Source organism: Tubulanus polymorphus, chromosome 12, assembly GCF_964204645.1.
Source record: "Tubulanus polymorphus chromosome 12, tnTubPoly1.2, whole genome shotgun sequence".
NCBI classification, from domain to species: domain Eukaryota; kingdom Metazoa; phylum Nemertea; class Palaeonemertea; order Tubulaniformes; family Tubulanidae; genus Tubulanus; species Tubulanus polymorphus.
The window spans coordinates 1,985,298-2,008,588 of NC_134036.1; the positions used below are offsets into that span (position 1 = coordinate 1,985,298).

Consider the following 23,291-nt stretch of genomic DNA (forward strand, 5'->3'; position numbering starts at 1 on the left):
TTTTTGTTAAGGACTTCAATATACATATTGTGTATATTTCAGTTCTTTACGAAAACATTTTATCGAAGCAATTGTTCGTAATTTGATTAACCCTAAGTGGTTTCGATCAGGAAAATCACATTCTCTAAATTCTGATACGTTTTAATCTAATTTTCAGGCACTGCAGGTCGTCCTGCTAATCTCACCTGTGCCGCTTGTATTTACTATTATTGTGACAGCAAAGATAAGGCATTCTATGAAAATGTGAAAACATTTGCAAATGGCCGTAAGTTGTTTCTACTATATTTTGATTATTTATTCATTGTGTCGGTCAGCAGCGAGAAATTCAACATCTTCTTATTCCACATCGATAATGGGATTAGTTTTTATAGGAAATCCCGCACTAAGTTAGGATCGCACGTGATAGCAAGGATCCTGTGTCAGCGAAGATCCCCTGCCCCACAGCCTTACGGGGATTAGAACCATCACGCGGGACACTGCCGCAGAACCGTGACCAGTAGTGATACTCATAGCATGAGCTCCCTCCTACTCCCCAGCACGAGTCTAACCAATCTATTCGATTTTACTTCAGTTGGAATGCTTGATTGGAAAACCGCAGACAAAACTGGTAGACTGCCATATTTACACGAGAAATGCATGGAAAGTATATGGGATGATACCACTCAACCGCTGAAAATCGCACCAGTTCTTCTTGGATAAAATAATCGCTATCGACTGCCCCGAAAATCACGAATGCGTGGTAAGTGTAGAACATTACATATAGGGATTCATCTGGAAGGGGTATTTCTCGCCAGGGAGGGGTGTCCGGGGTGAGGCCCCTCTTCAGGAAAAGTGTACCCGCGTTAGAGGCCTCTCTACTGAGAAGGGTGTCCGGGGTGAGGCCCCTCTTCAGGAAAAGTGTACCGGAGTTGGAGGCCGAGATGAGACAAATCTCCAAAAATCAAGCAGAAATCCATGGACCGGTGAAATATGTTGAAATGAGCCTCATAGATATAAGAAATATCGATGATGAAATACGACGATACCGGAAAAGTTATCCTATCAAAATGGTGACTTTCAACCTTGTCAAATGGTTTTGGACCAAGTCTCACTGCGTGGTGCCCTTGTGGCTTATGTGGCCCGCAACAAAATCATGAGAGAAAATGCACTTACAGATTCATAACTCACATCGCTATTATAACTATGTTTTTTTGCTAATATATTTTGTTTCACAGGAATTCCAGTACAAAAAAACTCTGGTTATCAAAGGTTGTATGCCCGAGAAATATGTTAAATGTCGAAGTGATGTGGAAATTTATGGCAGGGACGTCAGGGTGGAATGCTGTGACGAAATCAACATGTGCAACAGTGCTGCCACCTATAGGATGAATATGATGATTTACTCCGCGGTTTTTCTGTTATTTCATTTTGTTTAAATAATCGATTCTGTTAATTCGACTCGCACGCCTCCTACCGGAAATTGAAACATATTTTGCTTTTTTGGCTTGGTTTTAAACGAATGATTAAATTAATGATCGGATTTATATTTTAGAAGATCGTTTTTCATATTAGAAGTAAATAATTTGTGTTCATGCTTAGAAATTTACGAATTTTGCAATCAACATTAAGGCTAATTATTGATCGCTTTTCTTTCTGTCCCGATTCGAGTTTCATATTAGATGCTTACGTACACGGCAAACAGTGTCATTCTAGAAATATCGAACGAATTTGTTTTTACAGTCTGTTTGTTGCAGTACAATATTTCAACTCTGTTTAGTATTAAAAAAGTAACTCAGTCCGAGTTGAGTCGTTTATTTCATATGTTTAAAATTTTGATTCGAATTCAATCAATTTGATTTTGTTTCGTAAATGTTATTTATTTTGACATGTTTGACTTTCTTTTTTGTTTAATTCAGTTTTGTATAGGCTCAGATTTCAATAGATTTACACACATTATTGTTACGAGCGATTAAATCAATATCTCTTCCATATCATATAAAATTATATCTGATTATTTATTCATTCTTTTGTCAGGAGATTCAAATTTATCAATTTTTAATTCAAATATTTCCGATTTGAAGATTTTAGTTTTTATCTTTTTTTAACATGTAAATTCATCAATCTTGTAATCTTCACAATATTATTGATTAAATTCAGTACTTTTTCATTCAAGTTATCAATATTTAATTCAAACTTTATTGAATTTCGTTTCGTTTCGTTTTATTTGAAATATTTAGATTCATATTCACGTGATAGGGTAAAAATAATTGCTTAATTAAATGCACGAGAATTATTTCAGTTTTTGTTTTATTTCTTTTGGTTGATTTTGTTCTAACCTTGACCTTCCCGGATGAAACTCCTCCAACACAATTCTCCCTCAATCATCCTGGATGTATTTCTAACCCGAGTGCTGCAACTCATCAACCCGACCCAAACCGAGGAATTAGTCCAGTAAATATAGCACGTGTAGTGATGAAATCCTGCACGATAGAAATTATAGAATTTAAAAGTAGTTTCGCTTAATATCATGAGGATTGTGTTTGGTGCCTCCTGAGGATTGTGTTTGGTGCCTCTTGAGGATAGTGTTTTGGTGCCTCCTGAAGATTGTGTTTGGTGCCTCCTGAATATTGTGTTTGGTACCTCATGAGGATTGTTTGTTGCCTCCGATTTTCAAAGTTGCCAAACGTTGCTAAAACCATTTGTAAAAACATAACTTTTTTAATCGAAATGAGCATGGATTATCAGAATGATATATTTGTCGGTTTCGTTCTGTACATAGCTTCACTTGCAAAAATGGCGGCGTCAGTTATGAATGTAAGCAGTAATTTCGGATATCATTATCCCGAAACAACCTCCAAGTCAAGTTGTTCATTTGTTTTTTCAATTTCTCGATCACTGAATTACAATGATTTTAAGAAAAAAATAATTTTCGAAAAATATTTTCACCGCCTCGGCAATCATTTTAACTCCATCGAATCTGTTATCCAACTTATGAGAAAAAATGTCCGCTAATTTCAGTATTTCTATCTGTTTAAAAAACAACTCTTTTGTCAATCTCCTATTATTCATTATTATATAAATTCTATTTGTATTTATAATTGATGATGAAATAAATTACATTACATTACATTTAAATACTTTATACATAAGTAACTGTAGCAGCTCGTGCCATTTTGATGACAAAGTTTGCCAGTAGATTTGCCAGTAGAGTACATTTAAAACATTTACTTGTATTTTGAACCATGTATACAACCCGACACCAATAGTGCTGCCTTAAACGTTCTAGCTTTTGTAAAGATATTATTTTAGGAGCACTATTGTAAATGATATCACAATATTCATAATGAGGATATATAAATGATTTATAGATAGTATCTAGATGTGATGATTTAAGTTTATAAGACGGTGATTTAATAAGGTTTAGGCATCTTAAAACTTTTTCATACACATAGCTAACATGGTCTTCGAATGAAAGTTTTTAATCCAATAATAAATCCAAGGCGCTTATGTTTATTTACTATTGGTATCGGGTTGTCACGCAGATACAATTGATCGTATAATATATTACTTCTTTTTTGAAAAAGTTAGGTCATAGCTTTTACAAACTTTAAAATCAAGTTTCAAGCGAGACACCCATTCAAGATCATTCAAAAGTATTCGGTTACCAACATTTGGATTTTCAAGATCGATTGAGGAATATAGTGATATCGTTTATATCGTGAGTTAGATTTAAAGTTAGTTCATTTTCAATGAGCTAACTCATAGTTAAATCTTAACTTGGAACTGTGGAACTGGAAGCAGTCTCTCTAGAATACAATAAATCGTGTGAGTTTAAATGTGAAATAATTATAATTGATCACATAGGACTCTTTCGAACAATTTGATAGGGTGCTGAGTAGTTATAGTTATTAGGATCAGATCAATCCCCTTTTTTAAATTGCAGTGACAATACCTAATTTCCACGCCGATGGAAAAGTTTCCTTTGCCATTAAGTTATTAAAAAGTCCAGCAATTAAAAGGTGATGCGTAGCGGATAGATAGTTTGAGCATCTGATTTGTAATGCCATCAGGGGCCAGTTGCACAGCCGTGACTTAAGTCCAAAAGTGTTCTTAAATCTTAAGACTGGTCTTAAGTGGTTAGATTGGCTATAGAACTAAGTTAGTCTTAGACTGGTGTTAAGTCTAAGCCATGACTATGCAACCGGCCCCAGGACCGCAAGCTTTGTTGACAGGCAAGTCTTTGATTAGTTTTAAAATGCAATCAATATTGGTTTCCTGGAGTTCTACACTGGCTCGACACCTGGCAGAAAAGTTTGATTGCTTATGCGAATGAATTCATTTAAACCTGTTACCTGGACCGATTTTCAGAATTAATACGAATTCCTTGGAAGCTCACACGGTAACCGGACCAACTGATCATATGAACCAAACACATATGAAATAAATGAATTCTTTATCTTGTTCAGCCATTACCCCCAAATGCTTGGATTAATTCTTCTAAAGCCCAAACGGTATCTTCGGGTTTTCTCAATCCGCCTCATCGACAGTAGTTTGTGGTTCGAAGTCGCTACAAAGATCATCCATCGGTGGCGTCAGTGGAATTGCTGAAACTTCAAAAGACGACAGGATGGAACTGATACAGTTTATTACGGTTGCAGCACTTCTGCTGGTTCTGTTAGCTCAGGGTAAGTTTGTATTCAATATATATCTCAGCCCTCGAAGCAATTGTTCATAATTTGATTAACCCTAAGAGGTTGTGATCAGGGAAATTCACATTTCCTCAGTTCTGATACGTTGGAATTCTATTTTTCAGGCACTGCAGGTCGTCCTGATAATCTCACCTGTGCCAGTTGTGGTTACCATGATGCCAGCAATCAGGCCTACTATAATGATGTGAAAAAATTTGCAAACGAACGTAAGTTGTTACTATATTTTGATTATTTATTCATTGTGTCGGTCAGCAGCGAGAAATTCAACATCTTCTTATTTCACATCGATAATGAGATTTGTTTTTATAGGAAATCCCGGACTTAGTTAGGATCGCGCGTGATAGCAAGGATCCTGTGTCAGTGAAGATCCCCTGCCCCACATCCTTACGGGGATTAGAACCATCATGCGGGACACTGCCGCAGAACCGTGCCGAGTAGTGATACTCATAGCATGAGCCCCCTCCTACTCCCCAGCACGAGTCTAACCAATTTTTTCAATTTTACTTCAGTTGGAATGCTTGATTGGAAAACCGCAAACGGAACTGGTAAACAGCCATATTTCACCAAGGAATGCACGCGCACTATATGGGACGATGATGATCGAAAGTCTGACTCCATGGAACTTAACAATGATAGGTACCAGTTCTTTATGGATAACATAATCGGGATCAGCTGCCCCAAAAAACATGAATGCGTGGTAAGTGTAGAGCATTACGGTTCCGTCTGGGAGGGTCGTGTCTCGCCAGGGAAGGGATTCCGGGGTGAGGCCCCTCTCCAGGAAAAGTGTGTCCCGGTTGGAGCCCCTCTCCTGAGAGGGGTATCCGGAGTGAGGCCCCTCTCCCGAGAGGCGTGTCGGGGTGGAGGCCTCTCTCCTGAGAGGGGTATCTAGGGTGAAGGCTTCTCTCCTGAGAGGCGTGTCCGAGATGAGACAAATCTCCAAGAATCAAGCAGAAATCCATGGACCGGTGAAATATGTCGAAATAAGCCTCATAGATATATAAAAAAATTAATGATAAAAAACGGCCATACCGAAAAATGTTATCCTATCAAAATGGTGACTTCCAACCTTGTCAAATGGTTTTGGACCAAGTCTCGCTGCGTGGTGCCCATGTGGCCCATGTGGTCCTCAACAGAAGCTCGAGAGAAAATGCACTTAAAGATTTCATAACTCACATCGCTATTATAACTATGTTTTTTTACAGATTTGGTTTGTTTTCCATTTTGTAGGAATTCATGTACAAAAAAAGTCTGGTTATCAAAGGTTGTATGCCTCAGAATCCTGGTAAATGCCAAGAAAAGTGGCTGGTCGGTGACAAGAAGGTCAAGGTGCTCTGCTGTGAAGATTTCAACATGTGTAACAGTGCTGCCACCTTTACGATGAATATGATGATTTACTCGGCGGTTTTTCTGTTATTTCATATTGTTTAAATAATCGATTCTGTTAATTCGACTCGCACGCCCCCTACCGGAAATTGAAATGTATATTGCTTTTTAGGCTTATTGTTAGGTGAGTAACTCAACCCGAGTTGAGTTTGCTATTTCAATTTTTGATTAATTCAGTTTTGCATAGGCTCAGATTTCAATAGATTTACACACACTATTGTTACCAGCGCTTTATTTCATATCACTTTCATTCTATGTCGAATTTATCTTGATTAGCGATTTTTTTTATCTAAATAATTCAAATTAATCGATTTTAATTCATATTTAATATTTCAAGAATTTCGTTTCATTTTTCAATGTACAAATCATAATCTTGTAATTTTCTCAATTATATTTATCAATTAATTAATATTTCTATTCAAATTTTATGTTTTTATTTGAAATTTTTACATTCATTTTTACGCGATAAAGTAAAAGTAATCGCTAAATGCATGAGAATTATTTCAGTTTTTGTTTTATTTCTTTTGGTTGATTTTGTTCTAACCTTGACCTTCCTGGATGAAACTTCTCCAACAAAATTCTCCATCAATCATCCTGGATGTATTTCTACCCGAGTGCTGCATCTCATCAACCCGACCCAAACCGAGGGATTAGTCCAGTAAATATAGCACGTGTAGTTATATGAAAACCTGCACGATAGCAATTATAGAACGTAGAAGTAGAACAGCATAACTTTTTTGATCGAAATGAGCATGGACTATCAGGATGATATATTTGTCGGTTTCGTTCGGTAAATAGCGTCACTTGCAAAAATGGCGGCGTCAGTTGACTGTAAGCAGTAAATAGACTACATTCGGATATAACTATCCCGAAACAACCTCCAAGACAAGTTGTTCATTTATCTTTTGAATTCCTCGTTCACTGAATTACTATGTTTTGAGGAAAAAAATTATTTTCGAAAAATATTTTTCCCACCTCGGCAATCATTTTGAACTCCGTCAAATCTGTTATCCAACTTATAGTAAAAGAATGTCCGTTTATTTCAGCGTTTCTATCAGTTTAAAAAAAACAACTTTTTTGTCAATCTCCAATAAACGTCTTGCTATTATTAATGAAATTCTTTATCTCGACAAACCGTTACCGTTAACTCACAACAATTGTAGCGTCATTGCTCTGAGAATTTCGATTTTTCTCCGTTAATTTGAATTATTTCGAATCGAAAGTTTTCTTTTTTTCAACGCCTACGAGACTGGAAAAAATATAAGGAAAGTAACCATAACGTTTATTGTTTTGGATACAAATAAATGAATCATTTCATGACAAACCTGTACCGATTCAGATAGAACACGAATTCTTCAGAAGCCTAAACGGTAACTGGACCGGCTGATCATACTGATTTAACAAATGTAAGCCGATACCGCCAGTGTCCTGATAAATTCTTTAGAAGCCTAAACGGTATCTTCAGTCAAAATATATAAATCTCCAATCCGCCTGATCAGTTAGTTGTTCGAACTCTTGCAGTTACAGTCGCTACAAAGATTACCCAACCAATCGTCAGTGGAATTGCTGAAACTTCAAAAGACAACAGGATGGAACTGATACAGTTTATTACGGTTACAGCACTTCTGTTGGTTCTGTTAGCTCAGGGTAAGTTCGTATTTTATAAATAGTTCTCAAAAAGGTTTTATCAAAGCTTCTATTTATCATTTGTGTAATCAATATAAGTAATAGGGATAATAGGCTTTCAGGCCAAAGGTCGAACGGTCGAGAAATTTTCCAAATGTGAAAATAACAATAATTTCTACTTGAATTAGTCGCGTACACTCCTAATTCAAGTAGAAATCATTGTTATTTTCACATTTGGAAAATTTCTCAACCTTTCAACCTTTAACCTGAAAGCCTATTATCCCTATTACTCTTAAAATATTCATATACATGAATAAAATATAAATGAATAACATATATAAGTAATTTGAAAAGTAGGCTACGAGAGTACGAGCTCTTATAGAATAGATATATAGATATATCTTAAACATATTTCAATATTTATATTTGTATATATTTTCATATAAAGATGTTGGAATTCAATGTAATTTAGATGATGAAATTGTTGCGCCTAAATATAATCCTAATGAAAGCGTTTTATGTAATTGTGGAAAATATTATACTCGAAGGAATAAATCACACCATCTTAAATCAAAATATCATAACTCAAAAATAATAATTCAACTCTAAATATTCATATTCAAAATAAGATATTTCAAATTACTTTTAATTTTTTTTCTTTAAATAAATGGATGATTTCAGCATTACAACTGGAAAAAGTGATTTGAAGCATTATTTAGTAGCAGGAGGATTAATTTTGGCTGCATTATACTTTTACTATGAGAATATTTCAAAAGATTTGATGAATGAAAATAATAAATTGAGTAAAAAATTAAAGAAGTTAAATGGAAACAATCACAGAAAGAATAACAATAAAAAAAGTTAATTTAGAAAATGATTTAGAGGATTAAAACAGCATCTTTTAATTTCATATATTTTGACTATAAAAATGAGTGAAAATATATTAAACTTATTACATCTAATATATAAAAATCAAAAGAATATTAAATCAATTATTATGCTTACAGGTTTATTTTCTTTTTCGATTTATAGTATAAAACATTTGTTAGAATTTTATGATTGCTGTAAAATTAGATACACAGAATTGAAAGAAAATATAAATTATCTATCAGATAGAATTAATAATATTAAGTGTTGTGAAGTATGTAATAAAAGATATAAAAGTTTAAAGAGTTTAAAAACTCATAAATATATTCATGAGCTAAATGATAAACTGTATAATTCAAATTAAGTTTTTTAATGATATTTTAATAAAAATATCTATAATAAATGGAACAGCCACAAACTGTAAATATTACGCATAGTGTTGTTAATATACATCAGAAGAAATGTTCTAAGTGTAAAATAAGTAAGCCATTTACAGAATATTATAATCATAAATATTCTAAAGGTGGTATACGAAATATTTGTAAAACTTGTAGTAAACTAAACAAACAGAATTATAGAAATAATACTGAAACACGCAAAGATAAGATTAAGCAATATCGAGCAAATAATAGAGAATATTATAAAGAACTGAATAAAAATTATCAAAAAGAAAGATATCAAACAGATTTCAATTTTGAATTTAAAAAATGTTTAAGAATTAGATTATTACATTTATTCAGTAAAGATAAAAACTCAGACTACTACACTAACACATTTATTGGATTGTTCAGATAAATTTTTAAAATCATGGATTATATTTCAGTTCAATGATGAAATGAATATTAATAATTATGGAAATTATTTTCATATTGATCACGTGTTACCAATATCTAAATTTGATATGGATGATGAATACAATAAAAAACTTATTTGGAATTGGAAGAATTTAAGGCCTCTTGAAAAGAAAGAAAATATGATCAAACATAACAAACTTGATATGAAATTATATTTGGATCAATTAGATAAAGCAAAGAAATTCATTGAATTATGGAATAGTGATCCAAATAATGAAAAATATGTTGAATCTTTATTGAGTGGTTAAAGATTAATATATCTCAAATTGAGAATAAGACTGTTAAATTGGTTGAAATATTGAAAAAATTATATTTCATTAAAAAGGGGGGTTGAGGTATCAATGTATTAAATACGTATTAAATACGTATTAATGTATTTAATACATATTAATGGTATTAAATACATATTATGCTTTATCTTTTAAATTTAAGTCACAGAAGTAATTTATTTTTTAATTTATTCATATATGTTATAAAATTTCTTTACATAAACTAGAATAATACGAGATGATACTAACTTATTCAAGGTAAAGTTTTTCTAGTATTATTCTAGTCAAATGTAAAGTAATTTAGCATCAATAAGAATTGAATAAAAAACAATACAATTGAATAAGCTAGTGTTGTTAAAGTAACTTATTGTTTTTCTAATGTTTTTTATTCAATTCTTATTGATGCTAAATTACTATTTTAATGAAATCTTTTATGAAATTTTTAATTGTTTAAAAATTTTTTTCTAATTCATTTAAATCGATATCTTTGAAATGTAGTATCTGTTCATTCATATTTATAAATAATTTTTTTTATTAAAATTTATATTTTCATTAACTCGTTAATTACTCGTTACTTTTAAACATAAAATAAGAATTTAACGCATATAAATATAAATATTCACTGTTTTAAATATGAATTATTTCACTCGTTAATTACTCGTTACTTTTAAACATAAAATAAGAATTTAACACATATAAATATAAATATTCACTGTTTTAAATATGAATTATTTCAATCACACTTTACTTACACTTTTAATGTTTAAAAATCTAACTCATACAAATATAAATATTGAAATATGTTTAAGATATATCTATCTATCTATTCTATAAGAGCTCGTACTCTCGTACTCTGATCTGAAAGCCTGCTTTTCTAATTACTTATTTATGTTATTCATTTATATTTTATTCATGTATATGAATATTTTAAGAGTAATAGGGATAATAGGCTTTCAGGTTAAAGGTTGAAAGGTTGAGAAATTTTCCAAATGTGAAAATAACAATAATTTCTACTTCTTCAACCTTTCAACCTTTAACCTGAAAGCCTATTATCCCTATTACTAATATATACAGTTGACTTCGTTCAAGTCATCATAGCGAGGACGTTAACGATTTATTGAAATGTCCACCCAGTCCTGGCAGTGTGGCTGTCTCTTCAGGCACTGCAGCTCGTCCTGATAAACTGATTTGTGCCATGTGTGCTTGCCATGGCGGAGATAAGGCTATCTATGATGATCTGAAAAACTTTGCCGGGACAGGTTCATGTAAATTTATCCTCAAAATGCTTATCACGTGACCATCTGAGCCGTTGCAGTTGTCAGTAATCGTAACCGACATTAAGCAGGGAAGCAACTAGGAGGATCGAGGACCTCAGTTGCTGCGAATCGGAGCGCAGTCGACATAAGCTGGGCTGCGATCGCGGTTGCTCTCAGTTGCGTCGGAAGGCGTCGCGTTGCTTGTCGACAGCCAGCCTTAAACGATTTATTGAAATGACGACTTGAAATTGAATTGTAAATTATTAAAATTGTGACTCAAAAATAGCGACAACTGCAACGATTCGATGACTTACTAATTTAGAAAGGGATCAGCTATCTTCAATTCTGATACCTTGGAATCTTATTTTCAGTCACAGTCGTTACGAGTTTGACTTGTGCCAGTTGTGCGCACTATCGTGATGGTGATAAGGCTATCTATGATGATATGAAAAACTTTGCCGATAAACGTAAGTTTATTCTTTATTAAGTAAATCGCAATTCAAGGCCAAGGATGAGGCCTGTTTAATGTTATCAGTTATTGATTCACATCACCAAGCGAAACGTTAACTTTCCTGGAGGAATTTACTGTAGACCGTAATAATTGGAGGTGCCTTGTACATCACATCGTGACGCAGCGGCGTTGGCGATGTCATAGATAAAGAAGAAGAACCTCTTTTCATTCCACATCGATGGTTGGATTTATAGCTTTGAAATTCACACGCAACCCTACTCTAGTTATAATAATGATCGCGTGATGGCAGGGATCCTGTGTCAGAGAACGCCCCCTAGTGCCACCTCCACGAGATCCGAACTATCACGCGGGACCACGCCATTGCCACGAGACCGCATCCAGTGGTCATACTCCCTTACAGAACACGACCATCACGAGACTCAACCATCACTAGTCCCCAGCATGAGCCCCCTCCTACTCCCCAGCACGAGTCCCCTACTAGTCCCCCTGCACGGGTCTAACAACTTTATTTCACTTAACTTCAGTTGGAATGCTTGATCCGAATACCGCAAACGGAACTGGTAAACTGCCTTATTTCATCATGGAATGCATGCGCCGTGTATTGGTTATCAAGGGTGACAATGGACCATTGGTACGCGTTGATGAAGATTATCAGTTCTACCTGAAAAACATTATCGGTATCGATTGCCCCGAAAAACACGTATGCGTGGTAAGTGTAGGACCAAACACAAGGGGCTCTCTCTCTCTCCCTCTCCCTCTCCCTCTCCTGGCTCTCCCTCTCCTTCTCCCTCTCCTGGCTCTCCCTCTCCCTCTCCTGGCTCTCCCTCTCCCTATATCGGGACGTATTTTAAATCTCCATCGCAGACCGTTTTCATTATTTCCTCGACCTCAGGTACGATCATACTGAATTAAGTTTTCGCGACGGCACCGCCTGTGGCATGTGAGACTGTGTGTTTTCAGAATACTCCATATCCCAACTGGAAAAATCATCCATGCTTTTAGATGAAAACATATAGCTGACATTCGTTGGTTTTGGCTAATTTGTATTTTTTCGTTCTTATTCAGGAATTCAAGTACAAAAAAGTGGCGGTTATTCGAGGTTGTATGCCTGAGAATCCTGATAAATGTCAAGGCGAGTGGTCGATAAATGGCAAAGACACGATCAATGTGCTGTGCTGTAACGAAGACAAAATGTGCAACAGTGCTGCCATCTACAGGATGAACATGATGATTTACTCTGCGGTTTTTCTGTTATTCCGTTTTGGATGATTCTTTTAAATTCGACTCGCACGCCACCTACCGGAGATTATATCTCATATTTCTGAATTATATCTCACTTTAAACGAATGATTTAATTAATATTTCAAACCAAATGCGGATTTTAGACGATTCGTGTTTTTTTCATCTTAATACTAATATGATTGAATTAATGATCTGATTCATATTTTTTAGAAGATTTTTTTCTCATTTTAGGACTAAAATTGATTTCTTTACTTAAGGATGAATACAATGATTTACTCCGCGGTTTCTCTGCTTTTCTCTTATTTCATTTTGTTTAAACAATCGATTCTGTTAATTCGACTCACACGCCCCCTACCGGAATTTGAAACATGTTTTGCTTTTTAGGCTTAGTTTTAAACGAATGATTAAATTAATGATCGGATTTATATTTTGGAAGATTGTTTTTCATCTTAGAAGTAAATATTGATTGCTTTAGATTCTGTTCCGATTCGAGTTTCATATTAGATACTTATTATATACACGGCAAAGAATGTCATTCTAGAAATATTCAATGAATTTGTTTTCATAGAAATTTACGAATTTATAATCATCCATAGTGCTAAATATTGATTGCTTTAGATTCTGTTCTGATTCGAGTTTCACATTAGATTCTTACGTACACGGCAAAGAATGCCATTCTAGAAATATCGAACGAATTCGTTCTGACTGACGGTTCAAATCTGTTGAGTATTTTCTTTTTCAGTTATCAAAAGTAACTCAGCCCGAGTTGGGTTTGTTACAGATTACATTTTCGTTTATTTCATAGGGTAAAAATTCCGATTCGAATTCAATCAAATATGATTTTGTTTCGCAAATTTAATTTATGTTGACATGTTTGATTTTTGTTTAATTCAGTTTTGCATATGTTCAGATATCAATAGATTTACACATTGTTGCAGGCATTTTATTTAATATCTCTCTATATTTAATATTGCACGTAGTGTTAATCTTGTAATTGTCTTAATTTTTGAATTTGTTCTGACAATCTGTTTGTTGAAGTACAAGTACAACATTTTAAATCTGTTTACAAATATCAAAAGTGAATCAGCTCGCAATGTGTTTGCGATAGATCAAATTGTCGTTTATTCTGTATGCGTTAAAATTCTGATTCTAATTCAATTAATTAGAGTCTGTTAATGTTTTATATATTCAAACTCGTTAAAAGAAAATTATGATTCATTCTTTGGGATTTTACATAGATATTTCAACACATTCAAACATGTTTGACTTGCTCATTTCGATTTTTGTTTAATTCAGTTTTGCATATGCTCAGATATCAATAGATTTACACACATTATTGTTATAAGCTCTTTATTTCATATCTCTTTCATTTCAATGTAAAATTATATCTTGATTATTGATTTATTTTGTGTTAAGAGATTCAAATAATTAAATTTCTAAAACAAATTTTTGAGGATTTGAGTTTTATTTTGAATGTGTTTATTCATCAATCTTGTAATCGTCTCAATTCTATTGATTCAGATTAATATCTTACATTCAAATGAATCAATTTCTAATTCAGATTTTTTTCATATTCACGTGATAGGGTAAAAATAATTGCTTAATTAAATGCATGAGAATTATTTCAGTTTTTGTTTTATTTCTTTTGGTTGATTTTGTTCTAACCTTGACCTTCCTGTATGAAACTCCTCCAACACAATTCTCCATCAATCATCCTGGATGTATTTCTAACCCGAGTGCTGCAAATTATCAACCCGACCCAATCCGAAGAAGGCGTCCCGTAAATATAGCACCTGTAGTTATGAAATCCTCCACGATAGAAATTATAGAAAGCAGAAGTAAATTGTATTTGGTACCTCCTGAAGATTGTGTTTGGTACCTCCTGACGATTGTGTTTGGTACCTCCTGATGATTGTGTTTGGTACCTCCTGAAGATTGTGTTTGGTGCCTCCAGAGGATTGTGTTTGGTACCTCCTGAGGATTGTATTTGGCGCCTCCTGATGATTGTATTTGGCGCCTCCTGAGGATTGTGTTTGGTACCTTCTGAGGATTGTATTTGGTGACTCCAGAGGATTGTGTTTGGTGCCTCCAGAGGATTGTGTTTGGTACCTCCTTATGATTGTGTTTGGTACCTCCTGAGGATTGTGTTTGGCGCCTCCTGAGGATTGTGTTCGGTGCCGAAATTGAAATAGTTTTCTTCCAAAAGTCGACCGCACATAACACGGGGTTCGAACCGTATCTCCGTTCACAATGGTCAAACAGTTTATAACTGGGCGTTGTATAATCTGTAATCATGTTCGGTGACATTGAATATTTCCGAATGAAGCGATTTTCAAGGTCATCGACACTCCGCTATATTTGTCAAAATTATTTCATTTATGAAAACTCATCTAAAAAGAACTCATTTTGCGTTTTTCTAGGCACCGCTTCGATATTAGTTAATGTTGGAGGATATTGTAAGGACGCTATACCCGGATACTCGTGTTGTAGTACGGACGAAGGATTTCTCTGCTGGGACTTGTCTGTTGTCTGTTGTCAATGTAGGACATTATTTTCGTTTTCCTATGTGTGTGTGTAAGTTATAAGTTTGTTGTCACTCTTACATTAAACCTAATATCCATAGATTATAATGTTTCTTTCAATTCAGAATTAGGACGTTTCATGTATTCAATCGACGTTGCTTTTTCCAGATCAGCGATTCCTTACTTTCTCATCATCTGGATCTGTTTGCTGCCGATACCCGGAGGTTGACTAGACCTACACTGATTCATTCGACACCTTGTTAGATATTCCATGATGCTCTACACTGAAATAAATTTCGGGTGAGCGAAGCGGTTTAATATCGGGTACCTTAATAGAATGTATATGTTTTGTGTTAAATCAACAGTTCTAATGTTGATTTTTGCGTTACATTTTCAGATGCAGCCTTTCCTACACGTGATCTGATTGCTGCCGATACCTGGAGGTTGACGAAACTAAAACTGATTCCAGACCTTTCTAGATAATCGATGATGCTCTACGCTGGAATATATTTGTGGCAAGCGAGTAGATTTGTTGTAAAAAGTTTATTACTGGGTTATGGATTGTACGTGTATTGCGTTTAATCAGCAGGTCTATTTTCTAGTTGATTTTTACGTTTCATTTTTCAGATTCAGCCCTTCTTCCTCAAGACCCGATTGCTAACATACATCATTGCGTACTGACTATATCAAAAAGATAAATAGTGGACATTAGACCAACCTGGTCCGATATTGGCGACTTCAGGGAGTGAGTACTGTTAGCTTGGATATTTCATCTCCCAAGGGAAATGTACCTGTAATGAAACTCGATTCCTGAATTTGGTGAGTAGACATTTCAATGTTTGTTTTATACGGAACTTAGGTTAGTTGGGGTTCAAGTTTATTCAAACGGATAGAACCTCGTTACAACAAACACAGATACAGTAGACTCTTAACTGGAAGTTAATTTCTGACCAGTGACTTGGTTCAGTCGATACTTCGAGTTTGATAAACTGAATTCATCATATTGTATTGTTGCAAAAAATGTGTCCAAGTTTAAGATGTTGATTCAGCTTAAAAAGATTTTAGTTAAAGAGGAGTTCTAATGTAAAAAAAAACAATTTATTGGATGAAGAAAACTATTGATTTATTCCATAAACTTGATTATGAAATGTAAAGCATGCAGACCGTGTCTTGTAACCGGTTCAACCGTTCGAGACATTTATACATTAATGTTCCATAGTTCAATCACAAACTCTCAATCGCGCACTTGACTCTTGACATTTATAAGTCATATTTGCAAGAAACATTCTTAGATATTAGAAAGATGATCCACAATGTTAATTCATCACTTGACGCTTGTCTTATTTAAATTTGATTCATCAAATGTCTCCCGTTCTTCACCGCGGCGTCTGCGTCCAAAGTTTCCATCGTGACTTGAATTTATCTTCTGGTCTCAGTTTCACAAAAAAGTTAAACTCAAATTTTTGGTGTAATTGCTATTGGTTACTTCATGTTTTGAAAGAGGACAACAATTCAAACTTAACCGTTTTAGGCTTAAACTTTTTCGTGAAACTGGGCCCTGGGGAAAATTGAAAGCGAGTTTCAAACGCGTTTAAAGCGTTCCGTTTACATCTAAACTAAACGGGATTCGAACCCCACTGTCAGAAACCTTCACGGCCATCAACCCGCCTGATGGCTCAGAGCCCGACTGTATGATTTGGAACAGGAAAGTACGGGTCATACGGATGTCAGTTGATGGTTTTCTTGGCCTGAGTTTGGCGACTTCTTGGAGTGGCTCCGCCGAGGCGTTCAGATACTAGTCCAAGTTCGTATGGACATATCGGTAGTTAGGAAGGGGGCTCGAAACTTCAGACGACATTTCAAATGGGCACGGTGTACTTGGAACTCTTGTTATCAATTCCATTTGTGTCTGTTCAAAGTATTTCGACAAACAAAGTGCGTCAAGAGATCCGAGAAAGGGGTCAAAACACCGATTAGATTCAGACCTTGGACATATCACTTCACCAAGAACCTTAGTGTCTGATGTACCACAGACACTAAGATGCGAACGAGATTTTCTCAATACTTTTAAATCACTGGTTGAACATATCACATGACTGTTCTTAAGAAATACCTGAGCTGATCACTGACATTATCTAGTTCATAGAGAAACCATTTTATATGTGTCTATAATATTTATCAGAGACATTAAACTGTGTTACTAAATCTGATAATCGGGTTCGTAATTCAAAATACCGGTCACCGCGATTAGAATCAGACCTTGGGACTAATATCACCTGACTGTTCTACGCCCAAACCGCATTCAGTTCATTGCTGGTGTTAATTACTGACGGTCAACATGGCTACAAGTTATCCGGATCGTTTCGAGATTTCCGTACCTTTCAAAGGACGTCGCGTTACCGTTTGGTCCGATCAGGATAATGAGTACAGAACGATACAAAATTACTTTTATCAGCCGCTGTTTAAATTGGAATCTGATCGAATAATTGCGGATGGAAATGTATTACAACTTGATATAACTCTGTGGTGTGAAGAATTAGAGGCTGCTATTGAACAAAAACTAAAAACCATCTATACAGGTCACGTAATAGCGGTGCAGATGATGCCGTTTGATGAGGTAAGAATCTGTAATTCTCATCTTCAGTTTCATCATCACCCGCGTGTATATACTAGACGGGTGACCACTGCGAGGTGAGAGTCAAATAAAAAAAATCGTTTTATATTTCAGGTGAAATTAGAATGGAGAGATGCGCCCTCTGGTGTGGAGATACCGAATCATCCGATCCCGTTCAATCATCAACCTCAGAATCACGTGTTTATCGTTAAATGTGAAAATGAAGAAATGTGTGAAATTTACAAATCGCGACTTCAACAATCTCCGCAATCAATAGGTTCGGGTCTTGTGATCGGTGCTAGTCGTCACGGAAACGAATACGTGTTTAGAGTGAACACTGTACCGATCAGTGAAGCGCGAACAGTTCAACCAGACATTGATCAACGTCATCATTCCCTAATTGACAATGTCAAACTGTTTCATGATAATTTAGAAAATCAATTCTCTCAATTGAAGCAGACTATAGACACAGTTGAAGAGAGGCTGAACCGGTGCTGTACTGAACAACAACTTGAAGAGAGGCTGAACCGGTGCTGTACTGAACAACAACTTGAAGAGAGGCTGAACCGGTGCTGTACTGAACAACAACTTGAAGAGAGGCTGAACCGGTTCTGTACTGAGCAACACCTTGAAGAGAGGCTGAACCGGTGCTGTACTGAACAACAACTTGAAGCATTAGAAGTTAAACTGAACAACGCTATCGATGACGTCACAGGGAGAACTATCAGTGATGTCATAGGGAGAATGGATAAAATGGAGAGATCTACTTATGACGTCATAGGAAGAGTGGATGAAGTGGAGAGTTTCATTGGTGTCGTCATTGATTCATTAACGATCAGTAAACAGGTTCAGACAGACTTCAGACCCAGTCTAGTGACGTCATTACCTGGTGAGCAGACGGGTCAACAGTCACGTATAATATGTGCGGACCTCTGGGGGTCCAGTGATATATATTACATGGATGATAATGATGTAATGAAGAGATATATAGAGTGTGTTGATGGTGATTATGTACTAGGACTCTATACTGATAGTAACGGTCACCTGTTTGTAGTCGTGGAGAAAAACATGAAACTCTTCCTGAGAAAATATAAAGATCAGGACAAAGTGTTAGAGGAAGATGTCAGTGATATCGTGTCTATATGTGAAACACTAGTCATTCGCGGTAACAATATTTACATCCATTTAGATAGAGACGTTCGTGTTTTACGTCTATTAGAAAACCCTGTAAACAGTTTAATTGATAGAAACCGTGTGAAAAAATATCAGCTCCCGGATGGAGAGTACGAATATAACAAATGTTTAGATGCCGACACGCGGGGACGCATGTTTGTATACTGTAATAGATCGGGAAGATTACTCTATCTAACAGCTGATGCGGAATTGATCAGTTTTATCAATGTGGAAGATTCCGGACTAACATTTGATCCACTTGCGGGGTCCCCGTGTATAATCAATGATAAACATGTATTATTATCGGTAAACTCTAGGACTGGTAACAAAGGAGCCGTGATTAGTATGAGATATAATGATGAGGGGTTTATAGATCACCCGCGTATAGTATTGAACTCTACTGACAGAGCGACATATGAGATACACAAAATATGTGACAGTAAGACTGTAGTTATCCGTCACTGGGATAACAGTTATAAAATGGACTCACTGCGAGTTTATAATATAAACACTGTACTCACTCGTACAAAATAGAAATTCGGTTTTAATCAAACATGATATAACACGTTTCATCAAGGATTAAATCCATAGATAGTTGAAATATGTGAATTTCTTAAAAGTTAAAGAATGTATCTTTTTAGGACCTGTTTATGGAATGAGACTCTCATTCATTCTATTACGTTATATATCATAACAGAAAAAAAAGACTAAAAGTTAAGAAGAAAGAATTTGACGAAAAAAGTAATTTCTATTAGAATTATTGTGAGAATGTAATCAATTATGATTGTATCGCAAAAGAAAACAATAGCGAAGTTTCCAGTTACCAGGGGCCATTTTGAGGCGGTCCCGCGGGTCCCGCATCGTTGGAAAGATTTAAACATTTTTTAAACTAAAACTTCTAGCGCGATTCATTGTAGTCCATTCGTCTTTTGGCACAAAAATTAAAGTCATGAATCGTTAAAAAGGTGACCATTTCTATTTTCTGATGGTGTTTATTATATTTTTCTCGACTGCAACAATCGAACACAGTTACAGTTTAAAAAAGATACGTCACTTTAAGGAAGGCGTACTTCTAAAAAAATTGGTAATTTTGTGTTATTGACTGTCACTTTTCCATGTTAAGATCTAGAATTTTTCATTGAAGATAGAGTTTTATCTGAGGATTTTGTTGATACTACATTCGTAAAAATATCTTCATAGAAACGCGCGTGGCCATCGGTTGAGTCAAGAGCAAAGCGCGCACGAGTGGTTGACCGTCGATTTTCTGCATACCCGTTCTAAGCCAATTTCATGGAAATTTTAAAGTTTTTTTTAATTTAAATCATCGTTTGATTGTTTCCATGTTGAATTGAGGGTATTTGGTGTCTCCCCAGCATAATTAGATTTGAAACGATGCTTGATGTTTACAACGACCGCTTGTTTTTATTGAAAGACTGCATCTTTGTGTCGTGTCACCTAGAAGCCGATCCTCTATTCGATCGACACTGCGCTCGGTCCCATGTTTAACGTTCGACGATTGAACATTCTAGGTCAGATAAGACAAGTTTCTTGAAATTTTTTCCTAATGCAAAGTATCTGATTTTAATCTATAAAAATATTTAGTATCTAGAAAATTGCCATGAAAATAGCGCAATACGCGCATGCAGAAACTCGACGGTCATCCACTCGTGCGCGCTTTGCTATTGACTCAACCGGTGGCCACGCGCGTTTCTATGAACATATTTTTACGAATGCAGTGTCAACAAAATCCTGAGATAAAACTCTATCTTCAATGAAAAATTCTACATTGTATCTCTTAACATGAAAAAGTTACAGTCAATAACACAAAATTACCAATTTTTTGAGAAGTACGCCTTCCTTAAAGTGACGTATCTTTTTTAAACTGTAACTGTGTTCGATTGTTGCAGTCGAGAAAAATGAATTAAACACCATCAGAAAATAGAAATTGTCACCTTTTTAACGATTCATGACTTTAATTTTTGTGCTAAAAGAGTGGTGGACTACAATGAATCGCGCTTAAAGTTTTAGTTGAAAAAATGTTAAAATCTGTCCAATCATGCGGGACCCGCGGGACCGCCTCAAAATGGCGCCTGGTCACTGGAAACTTCCCTATTTGAAAAAAATATTAATTATAATTGGAATTATTTTAATAATGTATTTAATTACGATCTAATATTGTAAAAAGAAAATATAACAGAAATAAATATCATTATCATTATCCAGTTTTAAATTCCACTATAGTCAAATTTGTCTCAGGTTTTCATATCATCCTGGATCATTCTGAGGACAGTTGTACAGTCATTGCTTAGAATTTTAGATCGTTTCTATAACCAATCTAACGAATCGCCCTGCAATACAGGACTGAGGGACCATGAGACCGTCCTATTATACCTGAGAGGAGATCAAATAATTAATGAAGGAAGCGGACTTATAGACCGTCCACTTAAAAGTACCAGACGAATGATGAGTTGAGCGAAGGATTGCGAAGGGTTGTCGCATCGTTTAAGGATTTATTGCAACAATTCACGATCGAATAGTTTTGAAGATTAGTTTTTCTTGAATTTTAAATTCAATCGGATGCAATTAATCTTTAAGAAATTCATCATCAAACAATGACAGAATTATTCGTTTGCATTTTCGAAAATAAAATATAATTTACTTTTTGTGAATCTCAAATGAGAGCCCAATATCGATTTTATTAGTTAGTCATGTTCTACAGTCGTTACGCTGACTTGATCGCTTCATTTTGTAAATAGACCTATATTTCAAAGTCCTGATCGGTCAAAGTCGATTAAACCGGGTTACAGCGTATAGAATATCTAATGACGGTTATAACTATTTCACGTAATGGCTAATGTTATAAAATGTACGCTTCCTGGTTCGGAGACTGTGGTTACTACAAAGGGTGGTTCTAAAAACCGCAATAGATGTCGCCTTCGCTTAATTTTCACTTGTTTCGCTGAAGCAAAAAAATTTCTCTATGATAAAGCTATGAAAGCTATGTATTCTATTATTCAAAAGGGCAGACGTTTGAAACTTCCAGTAGATGTAATGTTTAAACTATTTGACATGTGCGTCGCTCCTATCGCGTTGTACGGTTGCGAAATCTGGGGATATGAAAACCTTGACTTATTAGAAAACCTCCACTGTTTATTTTGTAAAATTATCATGAAAGTTACAAAATATTCCCATAACCTTCAAGTATTAGCGGAGTTAGGACGTTATCCTATGTATATAAGCGTAAAGCGTAGAATGATTAATTTTTGGGTCAAAACGATTGAGTGCAAACAAAGTAAACTTAGTTCAATTCTCTATAAGATATCTTATAATTTATATCTGAATGATAGGTTTAAGAGCCCCTGGCTGTTATTTATTAAGAAGACTTTTGATGACTGTGGCCTTTCGTATATATGGACACAACAATCTATGGTAAACTCTAGGACTTCCCCAAAACAATTACACCGTTTACTCCGTGATCAGCATGTGCAAGAGACAGAATTTAGGCTAAATAATAACCCGTTATACATTAATTTTAGACAATATAAGAAGGATATCAAATTTGAAAACTATATAAATCGGCTTGATGACGACTTAGTGACCAGCTTATTCCAGTTCAGGATTGGGTCTTATCTCCTACCTGTATATAAATTGTCAAATCTCCATCTACCGAGAACCGATAGATTATGCCCCACCTGTAACGTTTTAGGCGACGAACTACATTTCATTTTTGACTGTAAATTACTTACCGTATTCCGTGAAAGCTACCTAAATTCAAATACCTTTCGGAATCTTGATGTTTTAAAAAATCCAACTTTTAAACTTGCTAAATTTATCAAATTAGGTCTGGATGTATATAGATCCCTCCGTTAGTGTGTGTAAATAGTATGTTGTAAATAACGTTTGTTATGTTTCAAAGTGCTTTTATCTACTGTTTTTGTAAATAATTGTAAATACTGTTTCTTTTCCTCCATATACCATGGAAATGGTTGGAGTGTAATAAATATTCGTATTCGTATTCGTATTCACTTGTCGTAGAGTTTTCTCAGGAGACTAAGGAGGTTAGCTCGGTGGGTACAGGATGTTGCTCCGACCCAGGGGCGACTAGCTCGATGGTGGGTACAGGATGGCTCTCCGGCCCACATGTGATAAGCTCGGTGGTGGGTACAGGATGTTGCTCCGACCCAGGGGCGACTAGCTCGATGGTGGGCACAGGATGGCTCTCCGGCCCACATGTGATAAGCTCGGTGGTGGGTATGGATGGCGCTCCTGCCCACAGGCGACTAGCTCGGTGGTGGGTACGGGATGTTGCTCCGACCCAGGGGCGA

General features: G+C 35.4%; 2 protein-coding genes and 1 long non-coding RNA gene across 3 annotated transcripts; all 3 read left to right on the plus strand.

Moving 5' to 3' along the window:
* The first annotated feature begins 204 nt into the window (after positions 1–204).
* LOC141914113 (uncharacterized) lies at positions 205–2,254 on the plus strand. Its single transcript, XR_012620705.1, has 3 exons — positions 205–265; positions 572–739; positions 1,215–2,254. It is a non-coding gene; the product is annotated as an uncharacterized LOC141914113 (long non-coding RNA).
* Positions 2,255–3,678: 1,424 nt separating this feature from the next.
* Positions 3,679–6,338, plus strand: LOC141914093 (uncharacterized). The gene is made up of 5 exons (XM_074805372.1): positions 3,679–3,697; positions 4,483–4,664; positions 4,793–4,894; positions 5,198–5,385; positions 5,916–6,338. The coding sequence occupies exons 2-5, from the start codon at positions 4,607–4,609 to the stop codon at positions 6,114–6,116; spliced, it is 549 nt and encodes a 182-aa protein (XP_074661473.1). The 5' UTR covers positions 3,679–3,697; positions 4,483–4,606; the 3' UTR covers positions 6,117–6,338.
* An 11,160-nt stretch (positions 6,339–17,498) lies between these two features.
* Positions 17,499–19,797, plus strand: LOC141914060 (uncharacterized). The gene is made up of 2 exons (XM_074805326.1): positions 17,499–17,796; positions 17,908–19,797. The coding sequence occupies exons 1-2, from the start codon at positions 17,518–17,520 to the stop codon at positions 19,498–19,500; spliced, it is 1,872 nt and encodes a 623-aa protein (XP_074661427.1). The 5' UTR covers positions 17,499–17,517; the 3' UTR covers positions 19,501–19,797.
* The last annotated feature ends 3,494 nt before the right edge of the window (positions 19,798–23,291 follow it).

Bases quoted from the DNA above. Each gene is read 5' to 3' on its own strand.
- LOC141914093 (XM_074805372.1), top strand. From the start codon at position 4,607: ATGGAACTGATACAGTTTATTACGGTTGCAGCACTTCTGCTGGTTCTG. The intron at 4,665-4,792 runs GTAAGTTTGTAT...TCTATTTTTCAG, and splicing joins GCTGGTTCTGTTAGCTCAGG to GCACTGCAGGTCGTCCTGAT. The intron at 5,386-5,915 runs GTAAGTGTAGAG...TCCATTTTGTAG, and splicing joins CCAAAAAACATGAATGCGTG to GAATTCATGTACAAAAAAAG.
- LOC141914060 (XM_074805326.1), top strand. From the start codon at position 17,518: ATGGCTACAAGTTATCCGGATCGTTTCGAGATTTCCGTACCTTTCAAA. The intron at 17,797-17,907 runs GTAAGAATCTGT...TTTATATTTCAG, and splicing joins AGATGATGCCGTTTGATGAG to GTGAAATTAGAATGGAGAGA.